General features: G+C 38.0%; 4 protein-coding genes across 5 annotated transcripts in view; 3 read left to right on the top strand and 1 right to left on the bottom strand.

Annotated features, from left to right (window-relative positions):
• LOC111809939 (uncharacterized protein At2g23090-like) overlaps positions 1–20,611 on the top strand; it is a 29,378-nt gene that overhangs the window by 8,345 nt on the left and 422 nt on the right. Inside the window, exons 2-5 of the mRNA XM_023696416.1 lie at positions 9,860–9,866; positions 16,451–16,456; positions 16,812–16,990; positions 17,149–17,189. Of these exons, the coding sequence (XP_023552184.1) occupies positions 16,452–16,456; positions 16,812–16,990; positions 17,149–17,189 (225 nt within the window). The 5' untranslated portion in view covers positions 9,860–9,866; position 16,451. The remainder of the gene's footprint in view (positions 1–9,859; positions 9,867–16,450; positions 16,457–16,811; positions 16,991–17,148; positions 17,190–20,611) is intronic.
• LOC111809936 lies at positions 1,764–4,462 on the top strand. The gene is made up of 3 exons (XM_023696413.1): positions 1,764–2,534; positions 2,863–3,210; positions 3,298–4,462. Exons 1-3 carry the CDS (start codon positions 2,079–2,081, stop codon positions 3,913–3,915), a joined length of 1,422 nt encoding a protein of 473 aa, XP_023552181.1. The 5' UTR covers positions 1,764–2,078; the 3' UTR covers positions 3,916–4,462.
• Positions 10,434–14,195, top strand: LOC111809934. The gene is made up of 5 exons (XM_023696411.1): positions 10,434–10,775; positions 11,129–11,287; positions 11,374–11,546; positions 12,168–13,821; positions 14,013–14,195. The coding sequence occupies exons 1-5, from the start codon at positions 10,638–10,640 to the stop codon at positions 14,052–14,054; spliced, it is 2,166 nt and encodes a 721-aa protein (XP_023552179.1). The 5' UTR covers positions 10,434–10,637; the 3' UTR covers positions 14,055–14,195.
• Positions 14,303–15,751, bottom strand: LOC111809938 (mediator of RNA polymerase II transcription subunit 28). Of its 2 annotated transcripts, none has more exons than XM_023696415.1 (4): positions 15,597–15,751; positions 15,279–15,504; positions 14,858–14,970; positions 14,303–14,601 (listed from the first exon to the last, which is right to left on the bottom strand). In XM_023696415.1, exons 2-4 carry the CDS (start codon positions 15,454–15,456, stop codon positions 14,467–14,469), a joined length of 426 nt encoding a protein of 141 aa, XP_023552183.1. In that variant the 5' UTR covers positions 15,457–15,504; positions 15,597–15,751; the 3' UTR covers positions 14,303–14,466. The 2 variants fall into 2 exon arrangements, with proteins under 2 accessions (XP_023552183.1, XP_023552182.1); XM_023696414.1 differs by having other exon boundaries at positions 15,279–15,458.

The following is a 20,611-nucleotide window of genomic DNA, read 5'->3' as shown; positions in this document are numbered from 1 at the left end:
CATTTCGAGACTATATAAAGTCATTTACGTTGTATTTGTAAATAGACTTGAAAAATACAGCAAGAGAAGCATCACTAAGTTTCTTTGCAATTATATATAGTTTATGTTGCATGTAGAATAATTGAAGCTCGATATGATCAATCTTGCTTGTGGAGTGATTCGAATATCAAACAAGTGTTATTGTTTTGAGACATTCGATCAACAAGATAATCCGAATTTTACTTCTTTTGCAGTAATTTCCATATCATTTGATTTCAGAGTCTTCCATAGTTTGATTCCACATCATAGATTTTAAAACATTGTTAAAAAAATAAATAACCAAACAGAGAAACTCATAAATGGAAATAGTATTTATAAACTTAGTCGTTCATACTTTCCCTTATTTAATTTTAGTCCCGATACTTTTAATAAATTCAAAATCATGAATTTTCAATAAATAATAAATTTAATAATTATTTAATAATTATCATATTTAAACAATTTATATAAAAAAAAACTACAAATACTAATTTTAAGGTTTATAGAAAATGCAAGTATAAGGTATAAAATAATATTTAAATTTTTTAAAAAATGAAATAATTAAATGAATATATATATAAGGAAACATAGGAATTGAAGTAATAAAATAATGAAATTGGATTTATGTTGTAATTTAAATATAAATTAGGGTTGGAATTATGGGGAGTGCGGAGTCACGTGGGAATGGCTTTGGGTTTGGTTCCATACCTAGTGTTACCCCACTCATCCACTCCTTTTCCATTCTCATTTTCCCCCACTCTCCTCCTTCGCGCGTGCTCCTCACTTCCATTTCTTTTTTTAATATTTCATCTCTCAACTGCCTAAACCTTATATTCAAAGTGGACATTGATATCTAATTTTATATATGAAATTAAATTTCAATATTTATATTTTTAATTAAAAATTAATTAAATTTTGCATTTTAGACCCATATAAGAGATTTTAACTAAAAAAATAAAAATTAAAAATTAAAAAATCTCCTTTTTTTACTTATTTTTTCTTTTTAATGGAAATTAAAATAATGTTCATAGCTTGTGGTAAACACTAAAAATAAATAATAATAATTCTCATTCTCTTATTATAAGAGATTTGGAGTGATTTTTTCATTTATTACATTTCTGTAACTTGGAATAAAATTTTCTAATTAAATATTTTTTTATAAATATCTTAATTAATTAATTGATTATTATTATTATTATTTTAAACTAATAACAAAAATAAAAATAAAAACATTTTGTGGAATCAATAAAAGCATAAATCAGGTATAATCTTTTTCCTTTTTAGATTCAAAGTTTAAATTCTTACCAAAATTTTTCAACTACATTTTTTAAAAAAATTATAATAAATTGACTAGTTGGTGCAAAAATAATAATAATAAAAAAGAGTATGTAATAAGATTGTTTGAGAATTTAAGTATATATATATATATTTTATTAAATTACAAATTTAACCTTTAATTTTTTAAAATTTACCAGTAGTTACAAAGCATACCAGTACACCTAGTAGATATTGTCATTTTTAGTTTTATTTCAAAAAATTTTAAACCTGTTTGTTAGGGAGAAGTTTTGAGATGCATTGCAGTGGATAAGATATCAATTATGATCGTAACACGTAAGGTTCGACCTATGTTCGAGAAATTTGGTGAAAGTTAGTTTGTTTGTTTATAATTTATATTGGAATGCAGTGGATATGGGACATGTAATTAGTTATTGAATATGTTAGAAAAGAAAAGAAAAAGGTATTTGTAATGTGTTTCCACTGCTTTCTTCCTCTGCTCCAATGGCAGAAAGCAAGAACCACAATTCACTTTCCTCTCTCTCTCTCATGCTATGAAAAGCTAAGCTGCAGAGGTCCTGCACCGCCATTGCCCTACTTCCCCCCACTTCTTACACTCTAAAACCCTTCATTTCTCCCACTTTCTCCCTTACATTTTGCCTAATTCTTCTCTTCACTCACTACCCATCAGTGATTCTTCAACAAAACCCCGTAATCCAAATCGATTTTGTGTTTTAACTTCTGGGTTGTTCTAATTCTTCTTCATTTCCTTTCCCTTCTCTTCAATGGAGAAGAAACCCAGCTTCTTCTCTGTTTTGAAAGAGGAGGTTATTCGTGGGTTGTCGCCGTCGCGTTCTCGCGCCAAAAGTCCGGCGAGAACTGCCTCGCCCTTCTCGATTCTGTTGCGTAGAAAGAAGACCCAGTACGCGAATCATGGTGGGATTCCGCAGCAGTTCATTGGACGATCCGGAAGTTTTCGGCCGGTGGGTGAGGCTCTTACGCCGCTCGTTGAGGGTCCCGATCCGGACGGCGGCGAAATTGGTGATTCGAAGAGGATCAGTTCGGGATTAGGGCAGTGGATGAAAGGGCAACTCTCTCGAACTCCTTCTATTGCTTCTTCCATGGCTAATAAGAGGTCTGATTTGAGGCTTTTGCTTGGCGTTATGGGTGCTCCTCTTGCTCCTGTTCATGTTAGCACCTCCGATCCTCTGCCCCACCTGAGTATAAAAGATACCCCCATTGTTAGTATCTCGCTTCTCTTCTCTTTTCTTCTCTGTTTGGAGTTCTTGAGCAAGAACACCTTGAATGGATACTGAATTTGTCTGACCCATATCTTAATTTTTCATGCTTTTTCTTCAATGAAGGTTTGCAATGAGAAATGGAACAGATCTTTTACTTGTTTTTCATATGGGTTTTGTTGAATTAATCTGGAGATCTGCTTCATTTCTTCAAGGAATTGTTTATGAATGCTTGGTTCTGTTTATGGAATTTGACTGTCTGAGATTGTACTTGCAAGAACTAGAGGCAGTGAAGTGGGCTGATCTTGAATGATTTTGATATTATTTGCAGGAAACTTCATCAGCTCAGTACATATTGCAGCAATACACAGCAGCATCTGGTGGGCAGAAGCTTCAAAACTCAATTAGAAATGCATATGCAATGGGGAAGCTTAGGATGGTAGCTGCTGAGTTTGAAACTGCAACGAAGGTGATGAAGAGCAGACATCCCTCGACCCGAGCCGAGTCGGGTGGCTTTGTGCTCTGGCAGATGAATCCAGACATGTGGTATGTTGAGCTTGCAGTTGGAGGCAGCAAAGTTCATGCTGGCTGCAATGGAAAACTCGTTTGGAGGCACACGCCCTGGCTTGGCGCTCACACTGCGAAAGGGCCGATTCGACCTTTGCGCCGTGCACTTCAGGTAACGTTTTGGTTATACGTCGAGATTTGATTACATTTCACTCTGCTGATATTTGTATGAGATGATGATATGTTATGTCTTTTGCAGGGTCTTGATCCTAGAACAATAGCCAGGATGTTTGCTGATTCAAGATGCATTGGAGAGAAGAAAATAAATGGTGAGGATTGCTTCATCCTTAAGCTTTGTGCTGACCCTCAAACGCTGAAGTCGAGAAGCGAAGGACCAGCCGAGATCATTCGACATGTCTTGTTCGGCTACTTCAGTCAGAAAACAGGATTGCTGGTGTACATGGAAGATTCACATCTTTCCCGCATTCAATCCAACGGCGGTGATGCAGTTTACTGGGAAACCTCAATCAATTCGTTCCTCGACGATTACAGACCCGTTGAAGGTATCATGATCGCACACTCTGGTCGTTCTGTGGTCACCCTTTTCAGGTTCGGCGAGATGGCCATGAGTCATACCAAAACAAGGATGGAAGAAGCGTGGACAATCGAAGAGGTTGCGTTCAACGTCCCCGGGCTATCAATGGACTGTTTCATTCCCCCAGCTGACTTGAGACCATGTTCTATCAGTGAAGCCAGTGAGGTTCTTCAAGACGAAAGGGCGAAAAGTGCAATAGCGCTAGCAGCATACCGAGCTAAAGTAGCTGCACTCGAAAAGCCCGACGACGACGACAACATGACATGGAAGCCAGATTTCTAACTAGAGCAGCAGTTGTTTATACTGAAAGGTGATTTGATATCTTAATTATAGGAAGCATATAGAGTTAGGGAGTGTTATAGATAATTTACAAGTGTTATGCAATGCCTCTGTTAATCTGTACATAGAGATAAATATTCTCAAGCTTCAAACAAGCTTGAATGAATCTTTATACTCACTAGCAGAATCCAACGACGGTGTTGGAGCTCGGGTTTCCAGTTAGGGATGGAGCGAATGGAGGTCCATTTTTTTTCGGTTCACATTCGATGCGGTGTTAATCTTTACTAATTGTCCTTGTTGGTAGTAATGTTTAGGAAACATCCACCTACACGGTATCGATCGAACCCGAAACGGTATCGATCCATACTTCCGAGTCACTTGATCCATTTTGTGGGAGTTTTTGTGGTATTATTGTAATGATTTGTTAAAGTTAGGAGGGGCAGGATGAACAGCTTTAAGAAGCAAAGTCTGGAAATGAGATGCTCCTTGTAATTTGACCTTCTAATTAGTGTTTGGAATGTCAGTGTTTCTGACCCTTTTGTTCTTTAAATCTGCTCCCCACTTGTTCTTCTTTACACCTACTTTTGTTGAGTAAAGCTATAGCTTCTCCTTCAATCAACACATCTCTCATCCATGCTATGAACATTCAAGCTTTAAACGTTTTGAAATGCTCGTAAATGTCGGGAAATATTGAAATAGATTGTGAAAATACTGCTCGGTGTATACGAAAGTGATTAGAGTGGATCTGGATCCGTATGAAAGCGAGGAAACAGTAAAGTTTTTAGGTTTCACTATAGTCATATTAGCATATGTCACGTTGCTCGTGACTCAACCTTTTTCAAAATTCTTTTAGTATTCTAGGCGACTGATAGTGTTTGATACAAAGGGTTACGAGATACTTAGATTAGGGTTTAGGTGGCTGACGGTGTTTACTACAAAGGTCGTGAGATGCTTAGATTAAGATTAGGGTTTCAGCAGTTGACGATGTTTGCTACGAAGGTCACAAGAGGCTTAGATTAGGGTTTTTGTTTTCGTATCATTTTTTTTTTCTTTTCATTCTTCTATTGTCTTAACAACTTGCTTTTCAATTGATTCGAGCCACAGACCACAGGCTATTACAGTTAAATTTACATTTTCGGGGCGTAACGTTACGATCCAACGTGAATTTGATTCAGTAAATAAGTTTAAAACAATCACATGGGGGGATGAAATTTGCAGCCAAAAAAAGTTATGTCCAATGCTTACCACCATCATTGCACGTTGCACGAGTTTAAAGTCTCTATTTTATTTATTTTTATTTTTATTTATTTTTGTAAATACATAAATTACCTGTAAAATATTAAGATCTACGTATTCATAATAGCTTATGCACACAGTTGTAATAATATCTCCCATTAAAACTATTTATTTATTTATAATTAAATCATAAATGTGTATATAATGATTTCAAATTACATCGAAAAATTATTATTATTTATTTAAACAATTTCAAAAAAAAAAAAAAAAAAATTTTGAATTGACCCATTATAGAAAATGACCAAATTAAAATAAAATAAAAATTAATTAAATTAAAAAAGTTGTTGGCAATGGTTTTCAATTTGACAATGAAATTTAATGGTCTAATAAAGTATAGGATAGATGAATGGATGAATGTGACTTTGCATTGGTTTATTTATGACTTTCACCAAATTAATTCCAATAATGAAAAATTCATTAATATTATAAAAAATATATAAAAAAAAGGGACCGTTCCCATTTATTACGCTTCACTGAAGAATTTGATTTTTTAATCTCTTAATTGAAAATAGATATCGAAATCAGTTGAATTATGGTAAAGTCACTAAATTTCGGTCTGTTATGAGACGGGTATCTCGGAATTAAAAGGGTTTGGTAGGAAGGGCAAGGGAAAGGGGTGTGGGAGTTCATCACCTAAAAATTGATGCACATTTATGAAGCTATGTTATTACCAATGCATCCTTATAATAAATTGTGTATTGGTGACCATATTTGTTTATTTATTTTGACCTTTCAAAATGGCTCCCAATAAATGGGAGTTATCCAAGAATGCTTCCATTCTTTTGTATCCATTCATGTATCAGTGTAATATTTTATAATTTTTTTATTTTTTTATTTTTTTAAAGCAATATATCGAGCAAAAACTTTAGATGTGTTTCGAAATTTTACGGGTAAGATTGCAATATTTACCTAAATTTGAGGTGAAATTTGAAGAAATTAAAAATTTAGGATTAAAACTTAAACAACTTATCAAGTTCAAAGTTATAATATAGAGGACAATCGAGCTCACAAAAGGTAACCAAACATTAATAGTTGAGCACGTCACAAGTGATTCCAACCATTATGGGATGGTTAAATATATTCTATAACAGCTCAAGTCTACCGCTATGAGATGGTCAAATATATTCTATAACAGCTCAAGTCCACCGCTATGGGATGGTCAAATATATTCTATAATAGCTCAAGTCCACCGGTAGCTGATACTGTCTTCTTTGCTTTGGGCTTTCTATTCCTGGCTTGCCTTCAAAAATTTAAAACGAGTTTGCTATGGGAAAGTTTCTACACCTTTATAAATAGTGTTTCGTAGCCCTCTCCAACCGACATGTGATCTCACATATTTATAGATAAAAGAGTATCTTTCTAATGATATAGTTCAAGCATTTCTTGCACCCATCACTCAATCAATTTTCTTTACTAGCGATCATATCAAACTCTCATAAGTTCATCCTTCATTTCACATTATTCCAATTCCCAAGACTGTAGAGATAAAAACAAGTGTACGTTGAATGTTAATTGTGTATGCTATAATGTCTGCAAGAGAAATATTGTCATCAGGATATGGGTGCCTTGAGTTCTAGAATGATAATTGATATCCATGGGTCAATATCCCTATTATCATTGAAACGTAATCTGCAAGCATGGTAATAGATACATACATACCTTACAGAAAAGAAACATAATCATTGAAGAAATGGAGCAATACAGGGTGTCTACAAATGAACAAGAGCACAGCACGCCTAAACGAAAGCAGGAGGTTATACATACACTGGAGATTCAGTACAAGATTGCAACGGCCCAAGCCCACTGTTTGTAGATATTGTCCTCTTTAGACTATTCCTTTCGAGCTTTTCCTCAAGGTTTTTTAAAACGCATCTGTTAGGGAGAGGCTTCGATGCCCTTATAAAGAATGTTTCGTTCTCCTCCCATCGATGTGGAATCTCACAATCCACCTCCCTTTAGGGCCCAACGTCCTCACTGACACTTGTTTTCTTCTCTAATCGATATGGGACCCCCCCAATCCACCTCCTTCATGCCTCGTGTCCACCCCCTTCGAGGCTCAACCTCATCGTTGGCACATCACCTGGTGTCTGACTCTAATACCATTTGTAATAGCCCAAGGCCACCGCTAGTAGATATTGTTTGCTTTAGGCCCGTTACGTATCGCCGTCAGCCTCACAGTTTTAAAACCATCTATTAGGGAGAGGTTTCCACACTCTTATAAGGAATGCTTCATTCCCCTCTCCAACCGATGTGAGATCTCACAATCTACCCCCCCTTGGGGGCCCAGTGTCCTCATTGGCACACCGCCCGGTGTTTGACTCGGATGCCATTTGTAACAGCCTAAGGTCACCACTAATAGATATTGTCCGCTTTGGTCCATTACGTATTGCCGTCAGCCTCACGATTTTAAAATGCGTCTACTAGGGGAGGTATCCACACCCTTATAAGGAATGTTTCGTTACTTCCCCAACCGATGTGGGATCTCACAAAGNAAAAAAAAAAAAAAAAAAAAAAAAAAAAAAAACAACTGTCTCTGATAAATGTCTCTTGATCATTAAAATCTAATAGACAACTGCATGAACAGGCCAATGAAGTTTCCCTCCCTCCCTATCTTTACCAATACATCGATGCAACATGTAAACATTACATGGCAGAAGATACCCATTTCTTAGAACTACTAAGTAATGACAGTTTAAAATAAATTTACATTGTTTTCTTTCCAGTCCTAGAAAACTTATCCTAAGAACACCACGATCCAAATGCCTGGTGAAATCTTGCTAAAATGTTGATTTTCTAATAACATTTAAACTAATTGGTTCGATCTCAAATGGAAGGAGAGGAGAAAATCTACAATTCCTGTTGTACATCGCCATAAATTTGCAATCTCGATTTGAAATAAGTAAGCTCCAAATTGAGTAAGCTCTAAAGAGGACAATATCTACCGGCAATGGACTTGAACTGTTACAGTTTGTGCATCTCCAATAATCCTAAAATACAATTGCCTAAACCTATACAATATTTGATTGCTAATACTTCAACCGTTTATTATTTACATTTTGACTCTTATCACTGGGTCAACTTATGGTGGCTAGAGCAGCTCCTCCTTAAAGGAGGTTGACTTTCTCGAAACCGATCCATTTTCGTTAAAGAGAAAATAATAGCTCTTCGTTTGGTTGGGTTGATTTGTATGATGATAAAGCAAACTTGACCCACAGTGTAGATTCCACTTTGAACAATGTTGCTATCAGCTGAAATAGCTGACTCTCATATTTTAACGGCCCAAGCTCACCGTTAGTAGATATTGTCTTCTTTGAACTTTCCCTTTCGAGCTTCCTCTCAAGGTTTTTAACGCGTTTGCTAGAGAGAGGTTTCCACACCTTTATAAACAATGTTTCGTTCTCCTCCCAAACTGATGTGGGATCTCATAATCTACCCCCCTTGGAGCCCAGCATCCTCACTGACACTCGTTTCCTTCTCCAATCGATGTGGGACCCCCCTCAAATCCACCCCCTTAGGGGCCAGCGTCGTTGCTGACACACCGCCTCGTGTCCACTCCCTTCAGGGCTCAGTCTATTCGCTGGCACATCACTCAATGTCTGGCTCTGATACGATTTGTAAAGGTCCAACCCCACCGCTAGTAGATATTTTTCTCTTTGGATTTTTCCTTTCAGACTTCCCCTTAAGGTTTTTAAAACGATACTGTCAAGGAGAGGTTTCCATATCATTATAAACAATGTTTCGTTCTCCTCTCGAACTGATGTGAGATCTCGCACATACTATATTAAAACAAGACTAAATCCAAAAGTTCAAGTTGATAGGTTATAGATTATTGTATTGAGTCTTACATTCATATTCTTTACATTAAATGCTTAGGTTCAGTGGTTACCTACAGCATGGTATCTAACCAACAAACTCCTCCTAACATTTAGTTTCATCCAAATTCTTGAGTTTAATTCACCAGACATTCATATAGTGAGGCTTTAACCAAAACAGAACCACATTATATTCAATAAAGACAAGAAAAATACATAAACTGACCTGAAATATAGACCATCTGCTTGGATAGTCTGAAATTTTCTTCACCCCTCTTTGATCCAACATTCGAGTAGAATGCCACAACCAAAATGTCTTGATACCCAATTGTTGTAGTGAAGTGATATAACAAAAAATACTATGACACCTCATTGTTGTACCCAAATGACCCAACCAGATAGCTCTGATATCATTTGTTGTGGACCGTAATGCTACAACCTTCAAATACCCTATACCACTTGTTGTACTCTAATGCCACAACCTTCAATACTATGATATCCAATTGCGGAATGCCACAACCTAAAACCTAAATACTCTGATATCTAATTCTTATAGCTAAATTCCATGACTAAAATGTTTTGATACCTAATTGTTGTAGCTAAAGCAAGATCGATAACACTCACACTCCCACAAAAATCCTCACACTCAAGGCTGATAATCAGGTCATGAAAAAATCGGTTTCGGCTTGTTTGAGCAAAGATGGGCGTCAATTTAGACCAGATCGAGAACCAAAAGGAGGAAATTATGAAGTAAACAAGTAAAATAAGAACAATCAATTGAGAGAAAAGAAAGAACCTAATCGAGTCGACTCGATCTGCTTCCGCACAACTTCAGCTACCAGAGTACTCGCGCGCATGCCGAGGGAAATTCTGTTCATTAATAGAAATATTAGGTAATCCTCTTCATCCCCAATTTATTCAACAATAATTTAATTTTTTTTAATATTTTAAATTTTATAGATTTACTGAATTTTAATATTTTAAAATTTTCAAGAACTTAATACAATAAAATAGAAAGAGTTAATGATTTATTAAATATTTTTTAAAGTTTAAAAAATGTATTTTATAATTTTTTAAAATATAAAATATGATTTTAAATCTCTTTTTCTTTCTTTTTTTTAAAATTCTTCCAAATTATATGACCATTTATTTTGGATTTATTACTAAATAATTATGATTTTAATCGATAATTATTTGAATTTTAATACAAAAATCGTTGTTTTTTTTTTAATTATTTATTGTTTAATTTTCAGATATTTCTTGAAAAAATATATTTGTTTAATTTATTATCAACGCGAAAAATCGGACCAAAATCATAAATTCTTTGAAGAGGATAATTTGAACTTTTTAAAGGACCGTTGGGACTTTATAAAGAGGCGCCCTTTTAAGGCGTAACGGCTACTTTCCATTTTCGTAGAAAGAGAAAATTAAACACAGTTTTTCCCTATTTGATTCAGCGGGAAACTTTCAGCGCAAGAAAGTGAAATTAATACGATATTTCTTTCCGAAATACATTGATTTGTCGCAATTGATTCGAATACTGAATCTGTTGCATCAGATCTGTTTGATTTCTGAAAGCTTGATTGTCTTCCATCCGGATTTCTGAGAAGATCCGCCATGGATTCGGCTCGCTTGAACTTGGACGAAGTTTCAGCATCGGAACATCGAGGTAACGAGTTCAATGGAATCGATTCGGAGAGTAAGAAGGACGAAGACTCCGGCGAGTCTGTTTCTGCAAGTTCGAAAAGTGGAAGGGTAAATCTTCTTCTTCAGAGAAATTTGCGTTTCTACAATTTCTGTTTCTGTTTCTTGATCTGAATTCTTTTAGTATTTTTTTATTCTGTTTTTTTTCCTTGCAACTGAATCGTATCTAGAATTGAAAAGTGGAAGAGTTCATTTCGACTGTTTCTAAGCAATGTTGGTTGTTTCTGACTTCGATTTTAGAATTCATTTTCGACGAGTGTAGAACTGAATCGAATTGTATTGAATCTATTACACGATTGTTTTACAGTTCGATTGGTTTATTGCATCGAATTGGATTGAGGCCATGAACGACAGAACTTCGATTTGCAGTTTGATTTGTTTATTTCTTTACACACTGATTACAGAGTAAATTTTTGAAAGAGACAAGCCAATCAACAATGCACGGTCTTAACAAATTTACATCGCAAATCAAGAAGCCTTCCCACAGGAAGGTTTCCCCTATCAATTGGTTCCCACGCAAGAAAGTGGACTCTTACTTGAAGAGGAAGATCAAAATGCTGCAGGTTTAATATGTTTGTCCATTCTGAATTGCATTACAGTTCATGTTATGTTTCTTTACCCAACTAAACTGGTAATCTGTTTACGGCAGGAAGTAGATGGCCTGAATTTATCACTAGATGAGACACTAGGTGATTCTAATCCGCATTATTCCAGAGTATTGAAGGAAAAGATGGCAGCAAGAGAGGCAGCACATAAAGCAATGGAAGCTCGAAAAGCAGCCTTGGTTGAAACCTCTTGGTGTAGAATACTTCGAGCGGCTAGGTGTGCCATATACTCTTTTTCTTAACCTCCGGGGGATTGTTTGTTGAAAATTGTTGGGAGGGAATCGGCTAATTTAGGGAATGATCATGAGTTTATTAGTAAGGAATACATCTCCATTGGTAGGAGGCCTTTTGGGGGAGCCCAAAAGTAGAGCCATGAGAGCTTATGCTCAAAGTGGACAATATCATACCATTGTAGAGAGTCGTGATTCCTAACATGGTATCATGGAATCCTTAAATGTCGAACAAAAAAATTGTTAGCCTTGAAGGTCTAGGCAAAAGAGTGTCGAACAAAGGGTGTACTTTGTTCGAGAACTCCAAAGAAGGAGTCGAGCCTCGATTAAGGGGAGGTTGTTCGAGGGCTCCATAGGCCTCGGGAGAGGCTCTATAGTATACTTTGTTCGAGGGGAGTATTGTTGAGGACTGTTGGAAGGGAGTACCACATTGACTAATTTAGGAAATGATTATGACTTTCAGTAAGGAATACATCTCAAAGTATCATATCATCGAAGTATCATATCATTGTGGAACTCCCTCCCAAAGTTGATAGTATCATATTATCGTAGAGTCACGCTGAATCACATTTAATTTCTCATCTTTTGAATTATTATTTGTTCTCCAGAATTCAATGTAAAGAAGCTGAAGATCAGATGTACAGAGGTGAGAAGACTGCTGCCGAAGCTTTCAAAGTAGCTGCGGCTATGGGAGTGATCATGTATGATACGCCCAATTGTCCACAGAAGACTTACAAAATGGAAAGCTCGTCTTCTGGTGGTGGTGGGTCTACAACTCTCACCATTACAGCGTCTTTTGAGACAGAATTTGAGGTTGATAAGGAAGTGGCTGCAGCAGTAAAAATAGCATTGGTTAGGCTTGCAAATTGCTCTTCTTTTAGAGAGGACGACTTTAAAGAACTTTTACGAAAGATCTCTCAGAACCCAGACTGTGATGATACTCATGTAGACCCATCTGAGCCTTCTTCTTCCGAATGTGAATCAGTGAATGACTTGGAACTTGATAAAGCGGCTCGAAAGTCCGATTTCAGCTCCCGTAATTTCGATTGGAAGATGCTGGATTTACATATGAGACATAAAACTTTTGAGAAGGAGACCAAGATTGAGGACTTGATGTATGAAAGGCTTAGGCGTTTGAAAGAAGATGAACTTTCCTCCCTCGCCACCATAGTTGCAACTTGTGGTTTAAGTGCTGCCTTGGCAGAGGTAGAAAGTGGGAAGCTTCTTCATGGTGCAGGTTCCTCTGCAGTTCAGTCCTCTATTTCAGCTCTTAACCTTCCTCGGAGGATGTCTTCAGCAGGTTCCTCTAATTTGCACAATGGAAGGAAGCAACTACAGTCAGAACTTCCCAGCCTAGATAAATTCTTGGTAAAGCACGTGACTAAATTGGAAAGAGAAGTGCTTGAAGCAAAGAATAGCAGAAGTAACGAAGCAAAGGAATTGGTGAGCAGTGTTGAGGATGAGAAAGTTGTTTCCAACTTGGAAACTATGCTGATAAATCCACCTTCAGCACTAGAGAATGAAGTTAAAGAGACTGAATGCAAGGGTGGAGAAGAAGTCAAGACCCTTAGCAACAAGTTGCAGGCAAGGAAAACGTTTGTTAGTCACAAAGAAGTTGTTTCAGCAGTTCCTAGCCTCGATAAGTATCTTGTGAAACATGTCTCGCGGTTTGAAAAAGAAGTACAAGAAGCGAGAAACAGAAGAAGAGTTGAGAAAAAAGAAGTACAAGAGGGAAAGGAAAATCTTAACATGCTGAAGTCTTCTTTGAAGATGGGATGGGAAATGGAAGACAGCCTAGATAAGATCTTAGTAAAGCCGATTCACAGGCTGGAAAGGGAAAAGATGCAGGCCGTGTTAGCTGAAAGTAACTATGATAAGCAAAGACAAAACAAGAAACAAGTGATTAACAACCGTACATCTGATTGCCAGAGCTTGGACGAACTTCTAGTAAAGCATGTTTCAAGATTAGAGAGAGAGAAAATGAGATGTAAACCAGAGAACTTAAAGAGAAGAGAAAACAATATGCATCCAGTGATCAATGGTGGAGGAGGAGGAGGAGGTGGGGGTTTAGGTGAGATTCTGGTTAAACATAAATCAAGACTCGAAAGAGAGAAGCTGATGTCCTCCCATGAATCTGAAAATCAGAACAAAAGTTCTCTATCACGTCGTGAAGCTAGGGAGAAAGACCTACGGTCAGCCTGGGGAGGCTTAAGTTTGGGAGATTCCATGAGACCTCATCTCTCCAAACTTGAACGAGACAAGGTTCATAATGTTTACAAGTTTTCTATATATGTGATGTTTTGATTTGAATACACTATCATGTTTATCAAATTACGTTCATAATGTTTACAAGTTTTCTATATATGTGATGTTTTGATTTGAATACACTATCATGTTTATCAAATTACAGTTGATGAAGCATTTTTTGCTTATTGTTTCTTCATGCTATGTAGGCTGCCTGGATCAAAGCTGAAGAGGAGCAAAGGAAGTTCTGAACAAAGTGTAATCACACCTCCACCGAAGAAAAAAAATGTACATTGCTTGCCCTATATATACACATATCAAGTGTTTTTTACATTATGCCTTCAATATGAAATGTCCACTGCCTTAAGTTATGATAGCATATTGCTATTCTGCCATTACAATGTCCACTGCTTTCGACTATTAGTCTCGTTTAATAATTATTTCATATTTGATTGATATTCGACAAAAAGAAGCACAATTTGATCATGTGAAGGAGGAGTAGGAGGAGTAGGTCTATGTTATTTGGTGAATGCATTTAAGTGTCTACATAAAAACGTCTATGGCAAACAATACCCCACCATTGATTAGTTGTGAATGTATGAAATTGACATGATCTACAAAAAAAACTAAGCAATAGAGCATTGGGATCGAAAGCCTATTCTACTAAACCTTCTCTAACTCATTGTTATGTTTGTCTAACTGGTCTTTCAAATCCTTCTTCCACCCTTCAATGAGCCTCTCCTGCTTCTTGATTATGTCATCCTTTAACTTTAATTCCTCCTCAATGGCAGAAATCTCCTGATGAAAAGTAATACATGTTAGACGAACACCACTCTCCATAATGGTATGATATTGTCCACTTTGAGTATAAGCTCTCATGGCTTTGCTTTGGGCTTCCCCAAAAGGCCTCACACCAATGAAGAGTGTATTCTTTGTTTATAAACCCATGATCATTCCCTAAATTAGTCGATGTGAGACTTTCATCATCCAACCATACAAACATATATTACAAAAAAGAATAGTATTATCATAAGGTGCTTGATTGATTATTTACCTTTCTTAGTGTTTCCACTTTGGTTGGCTGATCCTCCCGTTGTAAACCAATGAAGTACAATTGAAGCTTTTTAGCTGCCTCCATAAAATCCCTAGCATGTCTCTCCACGTCAACTGAAGCAAAAACAAACCAGGGTGTCATTTTCTTCACTGTTTACAAACCCCTAACCACAGACAATATCAGTTCAACGCCGAGCATCCCCCCGGTCCTATGTCGAGCCATTTGTGAGTCGTAGATTACAGACATTCATGCTACTTCTAGATCTAAATGTCACTTCCACTTCACATATTTCAATCAAACAAATTCATAGAGAACCACACGTCCACATAATTTTAATGCACCAAAATCTCCAGATACAGCAGCAGACTTAACATTAAATCAGGAATGCACAAAAGTTTAAGGGGAGGGATTAGTAACTGACTTTGATGAGAAGGGTGAGGAGAACGGTCGATTGCTTGTAGTTCTCTCGCAGGCAAGCAGGGAAGCAGAGCAGCTTCCAAGGCCATCACATATGAAACCATATCTTCTCTTGGAGACTGCGAGGATTGCAACTGTGGATCGATTTGATTCTGCTGGTCAAGTGGTTGTCGTTCAGCCATATCTTGTGACCACAATCAAATCTCCATTTCAATTCATCGACAAAGAAACTAAACAAAACATACAGCAACTACTATTTTTCAGCCCTAGGAGTATAAACCCTAGAAAAGCACATGAACACAGCAGAGGAAGGAGAGCATACTCGACAAGAAGAAGGATTTGAAGGACGACGAGCTCGGTCGGTCGCAGAAGGGGTGAATTTGCCGTCCAGCTCCGGAGTTCCTTTGGGCGGTAACTGAGAATTCTTCACTAACCGTAGATTCTGAGTCGCCGATGCGATCAGGCGGGTCCTCTTTTTTCTTGGACCTATTTATATTTCAATTCCCTTTTTAATTTTTACAATTAAGTATTTAAATATTTTTAGAAGTTATTAACCTAACAAAATATATACTTTTAATATAATTTATCTTTATTTAAATTAAAAAAAAAAAAAAAAGTTCAATATGTATATATTTTGTAAAAGAGATCAATGGTTTTTTTAATTTTGGATTTCTCTATCACTGGAAGCAATCTTCACTGGCACAGTCAAGAAAATGAAAGAAAGATTTTGCTCTTGTACTCGATCACCTCGGATTCGTGGGTGGAGCTAGAAGCTGTTGTGCGACCTCTAGAGCGACTATCTTAATCGTGGGATTGGCCTCGCCTCACCAAACCCCGACCCAGCGTCCCACGTTTTTCAGGTTATGTCCATAGTGATTAAGGCAGAGTGACTCTATGTTGGTTTTATCGAAACTATTAGGTCTGCTTTCAGTGATTCACAGGTGAAGTTGGAAGCTGTTGCGCGACCTTTGGAGCGACTATCTTAGCCATGGGATCGACCTCGCCTCACCAAACCCCGACCCAGCGTCCCACGTTTTCCAGGTTATGTCCATAGTGATTAAGGTAGAGTGACTCCTCTAAAAGAGGTTGGTTTTATTGAAAATGTTAAGTTTGCTTTCAGTGATTCACAGGCGAAGTCGGAAGTTGTTGCGCGACCTTTGGAGCGACTATCTTAGCCATGGGATCGGCCTCGCCTCACCAAACCCGGACCCAGCGTCCCATGTTTTCCAGGTTATGTCCATAGTGATTAAGGTAGAGCAACTCGTTTAAAATAAGTTGGTTTTATCGAAACTGTTAGGTCTACTTTCCTTAAATTGAGGATTTAAGTGTGTATATCTCATTCTCATCCTTGAAAAAAAAAGAAATTAATTGGGTATTAAATAATCATTTTAAATTTTATATATTTTTCTAGATTTTAAAATTTAAAAATATTTAAAATTTCAATTAAATTTACAATTTTGGAAGTTGAAAAAAAAAAAAAGAAGAAAAAAAAAAAGCGAAGTTTTATTTGTATAGATTCATCTCCCGAGTGGTGAGTGCATACCGCGTTAGCAGTCGAAAAACCCTTTATCAGCGGTCTCCTCTGTTTCCTTTCAGCAAAATCGTCGCCTCATCGGCTCCCTATTTCCTCAATCGATTCCGCCATGGGAGGAGGCAACGGTCAGAAGGCTAAGATGGCTCGTGAGAGAAACTTAGAGAAACAAAAAGGCGCCAAGGGTACTCTCTTCATCCTCTTTTTCCTGCTCTTCAGTAACTTCTATTGGATCCTCGTTTTCCTTTCGATTTTGCTATTGATTTCGTCGGATTTCCTAATCTTTTAGGTCGTATTTGGGTTTATTGAATTTTGATGTCGTTATTGATCTGATTTTGTGTAGGAAGCCAGCTCGATTCTAACAAAAAAGCTATGACCATTCAGGTAATCTCATCCGATTATCCCCTTGATCTATTCACTTTCTAGTTCAATTTTATTCTTCATTGGGCTGTGAACGAGAGAAAGGGTTTGTTCATAATAACTTTGGGAATTGCAACGTAAGCTCATTTGATAAGCATTTATGTTGGGATCGGGTCCCTAAGACACTTTTCGCTAGTAGAAAATTGAATTACATCATGACTGGATTTAGTTTAACCCTTTTCTCCCTAGAAAACCATAAACTAGGTCATAACACTGTTCATAGTATTAGAGAGCCAAAAAGAATAAAGAAGTGTATAAACCAATCGATGGATTTTGCTTTGTTCTTGAAGGTTCTATGGTTCATTTCGAGCCAAAGAGTACGAAATAGGCTTTTATTAAGCGTAGCTAGAGGGCCTACTTGTGTTGTTTTTGAAGGGATGCCCGCCATTATCATGGGAAGAGTGGTGTTTAAACATGGAAAGTAACTCCATAAGTTGCAGCTAGTAGATCTCCTAATTGAAAGATCACAGCATTTACCTTTTGTGCCTTGACAATTTATATCCCAATGTCTCGAACTCCGTCTTGGGCTGAATTATCGTTGTAGCGTGACTCGTTAGAGGAGATATGTGCATCGACTCCTTTGGTGGTCATGCTTACAGGCTAACAGTTACAGGGTTAACCTAAGACCCTTGAAAAACTGGAAACTAGAAACTGGATCGTTATCAAACCCCTTGAAAAACTCATGTCGTCTATCATTATCCAAGTTTATTACCGCGGTTTGAGTTTTATGAATAAATTGAGTGGAGATCTTCCTTCCCCCATTGTTAATTACCAAGAACTTATCAACACATTTAGGAGAGGGTCAAGCATTATACTTCAAGTCAAATCTAGCTTTGTATGAATCTGAATTAGGATATCTATCTTTCTTGCTGATAATTAATTACATTAGACATGACATGTTTGAAATTTATTTGTTCATGTGCTGTGCTTCACAAGTCAAGGGAGATTAGTGATATCTTGGTGAAGGTCTCATGGGGTAACCACCGGGGTAACCACCGTGAAGAAGGTCTCATGGGGTAGACCTTTGGGGGTTTCCCCTTGGGACTTCTATTGTTCTCCGTCCTCTCGTTTGGTACTTAGGGGTTCCTTATGCTAAGCTGAACTAACCGGTGTCTCTCTATGAGGCACTACCTCTACATGGCTAACTGAGACTACATGGTATCTTACCTAGGGGTGTGCTGAATACTTCCTAAGTCCATAACGAAACTATAGACACCGTTCAGACAACTAGCAACCTATGAACATCCCTAAGGTACTACGTTTACCGTGGTGATCTGCTAAACTCTTAGGGGAGGGATCGATCTAAGCTCAGTGATTGGCCACTCTAATTCTGGATCCCTAGGCTTATTTCTAAAACGTTTCCTAAATATTATACTGTCTCCTAAACATTACCAAGAGGAAGCAAGCATCAAGAATCATATACATTATATAGCTTATGCAAAAATAGGCAATTATGCTCAACGGGGTGATAACATCCATCAACACTCGGAACGCAGAGTTCACATGTGATGTCCCACATTGGTTGGGGAGGAGAACAAACCACCATTTATAAGGGTGTGGAAACCTTCCCCTGGCAGACGCGTTTTAAAACCTTGAGAGGAAGCCCGAAAGAGAAAGCCCAAAGAGGACAATATTTGCTAGCGGTGGATCTGGGCCGTTACAAATGGTATTAGAGCCAAACACCGGACGATGTGCCAGCCTTCTCGCTGTTCCCCGAAGGGGGTAGACACGAGGCGGTGTGCCAGTAAGGACGCTGGGCCCCAAAGGGGGGTGGATTTGGGGGCGGTCCCACATCGACTGGAGGAAGGAAAGAGTGCCAGCGAGGACGCTAGGCCCCGAAGGGAGGTGGATTGTGATGTCGCACATTGGTTGGGGAGGAGAACAAACCACCATTTATAAGGGTGTGGAAACCTTCCCCTAGTAGACGCGTTTTAAAACCTTAAGGGAAAGCCCAAAGAGGACAATATCTGCTAACGGTGGATCTGGGCCGTTACATCACAATTCTCCCATCCTCCTCTCAGCATGCATAAACAATTACACACGAAGCGGAAGCATAAAACATGTTTAACTTGTCGTAGATATGCATATCAAAGTGATTCCTACAAGTATTCTTCCCAAGTTCCATGTGGTGACCTACTTGGTTGACGTGTGCCCCATCGCTAGTGTCTCTATGCTCGTAAGGTGTCCTAAAAACACTGATTATCCTCGATTAGGTCCCTATTCACATAAAATTATTATTAAAATAGGAATCGAGACAAATAGAAGGTAAACGGATGAAAAACGAGCCTCTGACGCGCCAACCACGCGCGGGAAAGGACGCCAGTCGCAGGCTGCACGCGCGACGGCCATGCGTGGACCGCTTCACGCAGTTGCGGGTCGGGTCGGCCAGTGGTTCGATTCACTGCGGTTCGGCCTGGTTTCTGTGGGTGACATGTGTCACCGTTCCCTGGAGCTACGTCGCTCCAGCCGACACTCAAGGCGTGTCGCCACCTGCCGCCTCTTCTTCTTTTTTCCTCTCTCTCTCTCGCTCTTGCAATCCGTAGCCCTTTTCCGATCCACCATTTTTTTATTTTCATATCTTTTGATCCAGAGCTCGGATCGATATGGTTCCTTCAACTAAGTTCTAGAACGTGTTGAGGGCTACGTCTTGGTATTTTTTTTTTCTTCGTGATTTTAGCCTCAACATAGAACGAGATTTGAGCCATAGAAGTTCGCTTACCGTTCTCGGACGATTTTCGAATTTCTGCCAAGTTTCTTCACGAAGTCAGCTTCCCTAGATGAACGTATTCAAACATTAGATCCCGATTTGTAAAGGTTAGTCAACATTCAAGAACTCCCCTCGATTCTGGACGAAGTCTTCACGGCGGCTCCTCGATTCTCCCAAACCCTCTCCTAGTCTTCCCTTTCTTTTTGGTGGCCTCTATTAGTTGAACCCTATGGAGGGGCAAAATGTCACATTTTCCCCTCTATGGGCTTGGACCGATTTATTTTATTTTATTTTATTTTATTTTAATTTCATTTCGGTGTTACATTTTATATGTTATTATAAATTCCTTGGAGGTTGGTTACTAAATGGAAAAAGATATAAGATGTATCTTGGCCGTAGGGAGTAGAAAAGGTTGTAGATCTCTTTCTCCCTCTCTCTCCTACCTAAATCGTTGACTCTGAACGTTGGTATGGTCTTTGTTTTTGTGCAAAAAGTAGTTTGATCTGCTAGCGGTGGGAATCTTCTTTGTTTTCTGTTTACACTTTGAAAATTTAACTTCTGACTTGCTTCCTTCCGGTACATCTTGACGTGCATGTGCCTCTTCAACTATGCTATAGAATGTTTCAAAGTTTATAAGTAGGTAATAGGTTCCTTTATTGTTATCAAAACTGATGAATGA

This window comes from Cucurbita pepo, chromosome LG14 (assembly GCF_002806865.2).
Source record: "Cucurbita pepo subsp. pepo cultivar mu-cu-16 chromosome LG14, ASM280686v2, whole genome shotgun sequence".
NCBI classification, from domain to species: domain Eukaryota; kingdom Viridiplantae; phylum Streptophyta; class Magnoliopsida; order Cucurbitales; family Cucurbitaceae; genus Cucurbita; species Cucurbita pepo.
The sequence above is the reverse complement of the archived record's forward strand: the minus strand, read 5'-3'. Positions and strand labels throughout refer to the sequence as shown.